Source organism: Babylonia areolata, chromosome 1, assembly GCF_041734735.1.
Source record: "Babylonia areolata isolate BAREFJ2019XMU chromosome 1, ASM4173473v1, whole genome shotgun sequence".
Classification (NCBI taxonomy): Eukaryota; Metazoa; Mollusca; class Gastropoda; order Neogastropoda; family Buccinidae; genus Babylonia; species Babylonia areolata.
The window spans coordinates 54,034,938-54,044,937 of NC_134876.1; the positions used below are offsets into that span (position 1 = coordinate 54,034,938).

Sequence of the window (10,000 nt, forward strand, 5' to 3'; positions counted from 1 at the left end):
TATATATATATATATATATATATATATATCTTAACCCCACCAGAGAAAAGAAAGAAAGAAACGTGGAATCTCATTTTCAAACAAGACACGGGACAGCGCACCCACTCCCACTAACGCATACACATACAATTACACTTGGGAGCGCGTACACACACACATTCTCTGTTTGCCCATCTGTCTGTCTGTGTGCCTTTCACTCATTCAGGGGCCATACACGCTGTTACCCCTACAGTTAAAGCCAAGAGCACTTCAGTCAGGGTTGATAGAGTGGGACGGCCAAAGACTTGAAGACAATTTTCAATGGTTTACTCAATGTACACATAGTGCCCCCAGAACACACTCTGACTCCTGCCTTACTGATCGGAAGTCTACCAAACAGTCCACCACAAAAGTCTCCAATCAAAAGACTTCTCAGGATGGCATAAAAAACACAGCTGGAAAAAATATCGCAGATTTTCACCACTTAAACATAAATATCCCGAACATAATAATGACCAAACGTTTTAGAGATGATCGGGATTTAATGTAAAAGAACAAGTAGCACAAAATTATCAGTGGTTCAAAATATTGTAAAAGCACCAATATAAACACATCACAGCGATGCAGTTTCGCACAATGGTCTCCAACAAAGTAGTCAAACGCATGGTAATTCCACATCAGCGAAGCGATTGGTTGTGGTCGAAACAATCACACCAACGACAACAACAAAACAAAACAGAAAAGGGTTCGATTCAATTTGAACGACATAAAAAAAGAATTGTGAATATTTTGAAACATTGCTTGACCGAGGTATTCTGGTGCGTGGGAACGTTGTGTTACGGAACTTTGCTTCAGCATTCACTGCCTCATAGCATAGACCCTAACAACCATGAGATATCAGTGCCTGTGCTCATAGGAACCTACCTATTTAGTTCTGCGCGAAGCTGTGGAGTATGGGATCTTCCATTAACGGAGTTGTGTAACCCCACCCCTGTTGAATCCAGTTTGGTTGTAAGGTGTCATGACATCAAACTTATGGGGCTCTGCTGGGGTTATAAAACTGATTGTAAATATCAGTTTTGATGTTTCACGAGCGCCAGGCACAAACCTCTATTCATCAGTGGTGCAGGGAACCAGTTTCGGGGCAGAGTCAGAGCGTGCGGACCGTTCCATATTCGCTATACCGCATATGCTTCAAAAGAAAGAGCAGATCCCTGACCCACACATAACCCCAACACTTTTAAGCGAACCAGAACGCGCGCCAAGGAACAATCAATCCTCTCTATTGATAGGAAAAGGTACAGAGCAAACACACGCCAATTTGGGGCGGGGTAAGTCTACCACGATCCATCGTTATGTCGATGGCAATGAAAACACGAAGTTTCCATAACATCCCCTCTTCGTTTGCATGTGCACTCTTGATTTCCATAGCATTCGAGAGTGCCAGGCATGCTTGGTTATCGGCTGTTGAGAGAGCAGCAGCATGTGACTTATTGCAGCATCCTCATCAGCGATGCACGAGGACAGGACACGATTAGATCTCACATCACAATATTCAGTGTTCCTGTGAATTAAAAGATGAAAATGATGACATCCTGGGTTGGTGTTTCACGTGCAGTCTGACCCGGCGCAGCTCGGTGATACTGTCATCACCATGGTAATGGTGATCAGTGTTGAACTGAAAATAATAACGATGACAATGGCAATGGTAATGATAGTATGGTGATAAAGATGATGCTGATGATTATTACAATGACGACAACGACGATGTTGGTACTGACGACGACGACGATAATGACGATGACGACAACAACGACGACGACGATGATGATGATGACGATGGTGATGATAGTATGAGGATAAAGATGATGCTGATGATGATTACAATGACGACAACGACGATGATAATGGTAATGACGACAACGACGACGGCAATGACGATGACGATAACGACAATGATGATGGTGATAATGGTGAAGACGACGTCGATGATGATGGTGACGATGATGATAATGGTGGTGATGATGGTGATGATAATGATAGTGGTGATTATGATGATAGTGATGATGATGATGGTGATGATGATGATGATGATAATGATGGTGGTGATAATGATGATGGTGATGATAATGATGGTGGTGATGATGTTGGTGATGGTGAAGGTGATAATAATGATGGTGATGGTGATGGTGATGATGATAATGACGATGATGCTGATGACGACAGGTGTACCTGAGCTGGGCCAACTCGCTGCTGTGCGAGGTGAACAGGGGTGTGGACAGCGTGGCGGACATTCAGGAGGGCAGGGTGCTGTGTGAGCTCATCGACATCCTGGCTCCTGAGGCTGCACTCCTGGACAAAGTTAAGGTAGGTACCACTTCATCCGTACATCATTCGATGGATTGATCGATTGATTGATAGACTGACTGATCTTTCTGCCTGTGTTTGTTTGTCTGTCTGCCTTGTGTGTGTGTGTGTGTGTGTGTGTGTGTGTGTGTGTGTGTGTGTGTGTGTGTGTGTGTGTGTGTGTGTGTGTGTGACAGAGACGGAGACAGAGAGAGAACTCTTCTACTTCAAAGACACACACACACACACACACACACACACACACACACACACACACACACACACACAGAACCCTTCTACTTTAAAGAGAGACAGAGACAGACAAGAGAGAGAGAGAGAGAGAGAGAGAGAGAGGGGGTGGGGGGTGGGGGGTGGGGGATGAACAATTCTACTTCAAACCCAGAGAAAATCAGAGAGAGAGAGAGAGGGTGAGAGTGAGAGAGAGAGAACCCTTCTACTTTAAAGAGAGACAGAGACAGACAAGAGAGGGAGAGATTGAAAGAGAGAGAGAGAGAGGGTGGTGGGGGTGGGGAGTGGGTGATGAACAATTCTACTTCAAACCCAGAGAAAATTAGCAATAAGGAAATCACATCGCAAAAAGTGACCCCTCTAACGTTACCACACTGCTTATTAACCGCTGGGATTTTGCGGAGGGATTTTGGAGAGCACACATGAGGGGATTAGAGAGGCTTAGGGACCATACCCAGATCGGGTCACCCCCAAGTGCAGGGATGCCAGGATAGGGGTAGGGGTGCAGATAAGCGGGTAGCTAAGAAGTCAACGAGGATTGTGAGGCTTATTATCGGGGGTCCTATTCGGCTGCACAGGTATTCAAGGTGGATTTACTTCAACTCTGTGTGTGTGTGTGTGTGTGTGTGTGTGTGTGTGTGTGTGTGTGTGTGTTTGCGTGCGTGCGTGCGTGCGTGTATGTGTTTTTGTGTGTAGAAGAAAAAAGGTACATATAGCTAATTATTCAAAACAATGATATGGCACATGGCGTTGTGCAACGTATGCCAATTTTAAAACCTTCATATCGACCTACGCGAACAATAACACACATACAACAACAGCTATTATGAATATAACGAAGATACAAATGTAAAAATATCACATACACCGTTTTATACATACATTCATTCCACACATTGCAGGTAACATTTTGAATGTAAAAAACAGAAAGAATAAGTGAACATTCTTTTGATGATAATTAATGAGTACAACATACTATATTGCATATTGGTTATAGATAAGATAAGAAAAGAAAAAAAAATGTTATCTCACAAAGAGAAGTTGCACCAGGTGCGGCAAAACACATCCAGATAATCAGCCAACACACACACACACACACACACACACACACACACACACACGGAAACGACATTAAACATCACTTGATTAAACGGGAGGAATAAACATATGTTTTCAAATAAAAGCATTTCACGTACTCGCTTTAAGACATTCTAATTAATAATCATTACATCGCAATAATTGATAAAAAAATATATCTAAAGATATGAACGTTAACAACAGGCATATTGTATTGTAGATATATCCTGCATATTGCACATTCATATTACGTATTGTCATGTGTTTTAAAGCCAAATATAGATTGTTTTAAAAACTAAAACAAATTACAACCTATCATACACGGACTGTCACACGTACTCGCATGAAAGCGCGTGCACGCACCCCCCCCCTCCCACTCCCCCAGAGAGAGAGAGAGAGAGAGAGAGAGAGAGAGAGAGAGAGAGACAGAGACAGAGACAGAGACAGAGAGAAAGTGAATTGAACGTCGATAAAAGTCTTCAGAGCTCTGGATTTCAAAGTTCTGCAGTGTCGTCGTGATGGCAGTAGCTCATAGTACTTTGCTAAATACGGGTGTCGATCCTGCCTCGTGTGTTGCTTTTGTTTTGTGTTGACTGCAGCACCAATCGTAGGATGAGTGTTTGTAATGAGTGTTACTGTAGCATAAATCTTAGGTTGAGAGTTGCTTGTTGTTGAGTGTTGACTGTAGCACAGATCGTAGGGTTAGTGTTGCTTGTAGTTAAGTGTTGAATATGACATGGTTGTAGCCTGAGTATTAATTGTAGCTGAGCGTTGACTGTAGCATATTTTGTAACACGAGTGTGGATAGCAGCAATTGATGTAGTCTGAGTGTCGATTGTAGTTAATCGTTGCCTGAGTGTCAGTTGTAATATGGATCGTAGACTCAGCGTTGATTGCGGCATTGCTGCGTGCTTATTGTATTGTATTGTATTGTATTGTATTGTTTTACTCTTTTGTCAGAACTAATTTCCCTGTGTGAAATTCGGGCTTCTCTCCCCAGGGAGAATGCGTCGCTACAATGAGAGCGCCGCCCATTTTTGTTGTTGTTTTGTTTAATTGTTGTTTTTTCTGCCTGTAAGCGTGTTTTTTCCCCCTATCAATGTGGAGATTTCTACATAATTTTGCCAGCGACGACCCTTTTGTTGCCACCGGTTCTTTGCGTAAGCTAAGTGCATGCTGCACACGGGACCTCGGTTTATCGACAAGCAACCGAATCACCACTCAAGGCCTAGTGGAGGGGGAGAAAACACTGGCGAGTATGGGAATCGAACCAGCGCGCTCTGATTCTCTCGATTCCTAGGCGGACGCGTTATCTCCAGGCCAACACTCCACATATATTGTAGCATTAGCGTTGGTTGTAGTATGAATCATGGGTGCAGTGTTGATTGTAGTAGAGGTCGCAACGTCGTAATGTCTGTGCTAATTGAAGACCAGTTCGTGGCCTTAGTATTGATTGTGGCCTGTGTGTTGTTTGCAGCCTCTGAACCTTGACAGCAGTGGTTTAGTGTGGTATGGTGTGTGTGTGTGTGTGTGTGTGTGTGTGTGTGTGTGTGTGTGTGTGTGTGTGTGTGTGTGTGTGTGTGTGTGTGTGTGTGTGTGCGTGCGTGCGTATGTGTGTGGGTGTGTATGTGTGCTTGCGTGCGTATGTGTGTGTGTATGTGTGTGTGTGTGTGTGTGTGTGTGTGTGTGTGTGATGTATGTATGTGTGTGTGTGTGTGTGTGTGTGTGTGTGTGTGTGTGTGTGTGTATGTGTGCAGGCGACAGGACCGGGCAGACAGAGGGCCTACATCCACTGTGCTCTCGACCACATGAAGAGCCATGGCATCAAGATCGTCTTCTCCACACAGGGTACACTACACTGTCTGCCTGCCTGTCCGTCTGTCTGTCTGCCTGCCTGCCTGCCTGTCTGTCTATCCGTCTCACACGCAAACGCGCGCACACACAAGAACACGCACATACTCATGCACGGCACCACGACACCGAAATTTATCCTGTCCATTTTCTGATTAAAATCATAATGAATCGCCTTTGAACTGGTTTTGTGTTAGGTGACATAGAAAAAATACTCGTGTCAGTAGTCTTCGCAACGGGTTTAGACCATCAAACAGGTTTTTAATAGTAACTGGTTACAATTGTGTCTGGGACTGTCATTCATTCATGGGAAGCCAGAAGGCTTAGAATGACAATTTTTCAACATGTAATGAGAGAAAACACTTGAGAGCAGAGTGATAAATGTTACAGATATATATATATATATATATATATATATATATTAATTTCTTTAAGTTCAGATGCACTGACCACAGTTTGCAGATTGAACTTGGAGGCAAAATGTTACGTCATGTGATTAACGAATAACACGCAACACTTGTGATTTGTCAGTGATTGGAAACATATATCACGCCGTATGCTGAATGACGTGAAAACATATCTGCCCGAAACAAGTATGTTGCTCCAAAATTTGTTTTCAATTTCAGCAGTTTACTAGATGGTAGTGAAATTACAGTTGAAATCAAGAAAGTATATAAAATTGTGAGATATTTAATTTAGTTCGACAATATTTTTCTAAGATTGTTATTTACATGATTTATATTCAAGTGTTAGGTATGTCAGTTAACCCTGCATGCGTGCTTACCAACTGCCCACTATGCCCTGTGGCATGTAGGACAGTAACGTAGAAACACCACTCGTGTCTGTTTAGAGTCAGTCAGTCTCTGAATGATTCTCCAGGTGTGCTTCAGGGTCTTGAGTCCTCTCCGACACCCCAGTGAGAGTTAAAGGTTGATAAAGACTTGGAAATTGGACTCTTGTGTGTTGCAGACATCATGGACGGTGACATCAAGTCTCTGCTGGATGTGATGTGGCTCCTCATCCTCAACTACAGCATCCACTTCATCGGTCAGTCCACTCCTCCCTCACACCCCACCCCCCGCCCCCCATACCCTCTCCTCAGGACTTGAAGTAGATGCTAACGTGGTGATAGTCTTGAGATGGCCTTAGTGATCATCCCTCTTCAGGACGTGAAGTAGATGCTAACGTAGCCTTGAGATGACTTAGTGATCATCCCTCTTCAGGACGTGAAGTAGATGCTAACGTGGCTATATCCTTGAGATGGCCTTAGTGATCATCCCTCTTCAGGACGTGAAGTAGATGCTAACGTGGCTATATCCTTGAGATGGCCTTAGTGATCATCCCTCTTCAGGACGTGAAGTAGATGCTAACGTGGCTATAGCCTTGAGATGGCCTTAGTAATCATCCCTCTTCAGGACGTGAAGTAGATGCTAACGTGGCTATAGCCTTGAGATGGCCTTAGTGGTCCTCCCTCTTCAGGATGTGAAGTAGATGCTAACGTGGCTATAGCCTTGAGATGGCCTTAGTGGTCCTCCCGCCTCAGGACTCGAAGTAGATGCTAACGTGGCTGTAGCCTTGAGATGGCCTTAGTGGTCCTCTCGCCTCAGGACTCGAAGCAGATGCTAACATGGCGATAGCCTTGAGATGGTCTTAGTGGTCGGCGAGGCTCTAAGCACCATAATTTGATTTGATTTCTCTCCACAGAATCAGAATCAGTGTATTATCTCAGTCACCAGAGGGTTTGTCGCCAAGGACATTCTTCTCAATGGTCCTCGGATTCTGAGGAACCAGTTATCAAGAGAAATTAACTGTGGCGAAGTCTGTCTGTCTGTCTGTCTGTCTGTCTCTCTCTGTCACACACACACACACACACACACACACACACACACACACACACACACACACACACACACACACACACACACACACACACACATGTAGTAGAGTGGAGTGATGGCCCAGAGGTAACGCGTCCGCCCAGGAAGCGAGAGAGTCTGAGCGCGCTGGTTCGAATCACGGCTCCGCCGCCGATATTTTCTCCCCCTCCACTAGACCTTGAGTGGTGGTCTGGACGCTAGTCATTCGCTTGAGACGATAAACCGAGGTCCCGTGTGCAGCATGCAGTTAGCGCACGTAAAAGAACCCACGGCAACAAAAAGGTTGTTCCTGGCAAAACTCTGTAGAACTCCACTTCAATAGGAAAAACAAATAAAACTGCACGCAGGAAAAAATACAAAAAATGGGTGGCGCTGTAGTGTAGCGACGCACTCTCCCTGGGGAGAGCAGCCCGAATTTCACACAGAGAAATCTGTTGTGATAAAAAGAAATACAAATACAAATACTTATACAAATGTATGTATGTATGTATGTATGTATGTATGTATGTATATACAAGTATCACAGAGCGTTCACTACAGCGGCTACCTCTGGTGAAGCGCCACCAAAAATCCTGCCTGTTTATCTTTCCTTTCCGAACACACTATATGCGTAAAGTATCACTCTGTAATTGAAATAAACATATTATTATAGCAGTACGCTTTTCAATAGTAATATACAATATTTTAAGTGCAATATCACGCACTCATTCTACTCCTCATAAATCAAGGTTTGTTAATAGCTTAATTGATTTCGCAATGAAGCTACATTTAGCTCTGTTTGTTTGGAATTTCAGAACACAAAACAATTTGCCTGAAGGCTTAAAGCCTGAACCGGACTATAAATGGCGGGCGGTTTGAATCAAGCCAGTTTCTCACCAGAGTCTGACACTGTGACGTCGGTGAAGGTTTATTCAAAATAAAAGCCTAATAAAGCTACGGTTTGGCTTCATTTATGGCAGAGAGCGAGATTTGCCTAGCAGCTTCCAATCTAGACCTGAATTGACTTTGGAAAGTACAAAATGTGTCAGCTACACGTAATACAAAATTTGAATGCAGAGAAATGGGGCGCAACCGAAACCTTGCTCTCGGGAGTTAAGACTTTAAGTTGGTAACTGCAAGAATATGGCTGCTGTCGCTTGAAATGCTCATGGCATGAAAAAGAACAAGAGACAGAAACCACAGGGGTTACACCTCAGTGAAGCACCATCATCCATACTGTGGCTGCTGGTCCTTCCCTCCAAGAGGCTTGTTTGTCTGTCTGTCTTTAGTGTATTGTGTTATATTTTGTCGCAACAGATTTCTCCGGGTGAAAGTCGGTCTGCGCATGCGCGCGTCGCTACAGTTCAGCATCACCCATCTTTTTCTGTCTGCAAGTGTACTTGTTTTCTTATCAAAGTGGACTTTTCTACAGAATTTGCCAGGGTCAACCCTTTTGTTACCGTAGGTTCTTTTACGTGCGCGGAACTTCTCGTCCAAATGACTAGCGTCAAGACCACCGCTCAAGGTCTAGTGGAGTAGCAGAAAACTGGCAAGAGAGGGATTCGAATCTTTGTGCTCAGCTTCTCTCGCTTCCTAGATACTCGCGTTATTATGAGTTTTGCCCACCACTTCACTGTCGTCAGGATTGTGCTTGAAGTTGTGAATCAGTTTTTCTGGTAATTGGTGAAGGTATTGGGTATGGTTCGAGAAACAAATCGGGTAGATTTTGGTGATGATCGATAATGAAATTATCAGTATCAGGTCCATTCTTTATTAATTTATTTTTTTACGGATTATTCCCCAATTAGGTATTGTGGCAAAAATGCAACAGTTTGGATGTGAGACACGATGGTATGTCAGTACTCGGTGTGAAATGATAGTGTAATGTACAGGATTGAAGAAGTAAAGATATTGTCCAGGACTGACAAAGAGATATCTATACTTGTGCAATGAGCAGAGCAAACCATGTTGTTATCGTTACGTCTTATCGGGGGAAGCCGCTTGTTTTCATAGCTGCTGAATTGTTACTGTTCCTGTAAAAAGTATTGGTGCTGCCAGTTTCGTTACTACAATTCTGTTATATATTTTAAACTATTTATTTATGGCGGTCACTAGGTTTATTTATGGCGGTCACTAGATTCCACATGGTTGTGGATTCCACATGGTTTCTGTTAAAGCTACTGCTGCTGCTGCTACTGCTGCTGTTTGCTTGTTTTCATAGCTGCTGAATTGTTACTGTTGCTGTAAAAAGTATTGGTGCTGCCAGTTTCGTTACTACAATTCTGCTACATTTTTTAAAACTATTTATTTATGGCGGTGACTACGTTTAGATTCCACATGGTTGTGGATTCCACATGGTTGCTGTTAAAGATACTGCTGCCGCTGCTACTGCTGCTACTTGCTTGTTTTCATAACTGCTGAATTGTTACTGTTGTTAAAGTATTGGTGCTGCCATTTTCGTTACGATTATGCTGTTACATGTTAAACTATTTATCTAGGTCTAGATTCCACTTGGTTGCTGTTAAAGTTACTGCTGCTGCTGTTACTGCTGCTACTTGCTTGTTTTTATAGTTGCTGAACTGTTACTGTTGCTGTAAAAGTATTGGTGCTGCCAGTTTCGTTACTACAATTCTGTTACATTT

At 43.4% G+C, this 10,000-nt stretch overlaps 1 protein-coding gene across 3 annotated transcripts in view; it reads left to right on the forward strand.

The window, feature by feature from the left end:
• The window catches only part of LOC143292661 (uncharacterized), a 54,636-nt gene that overhangs the window by 17,410 nt on the left and 27,226 nt on the right, over positions 1-10,000 (forward strand). For all 3 annotated transcript variants that reach the window (XR_013056675.1, XR_013056677.1, XM_076603168.1), the window contains exons 2-4: positions 2,206-2,346; positions 5,409-5,499; positions 6,472-6,549. Coding sequence is in view for 1 of the 3 variants with exons in the window: in XM_076603168.1 (XP_076459283.1) it covers positions 2,206-2,346; positions 5,409-5,499; positions 6,472-6,549 (310 nt within the window). In the remaining 2 variants the exon portion in view is untranslated. The remainder of the gene's footprint in view (positions 1-2,205; positions 2,347-5,408; positions 5,500-6,471; positions 6,550-10,000) is intronic.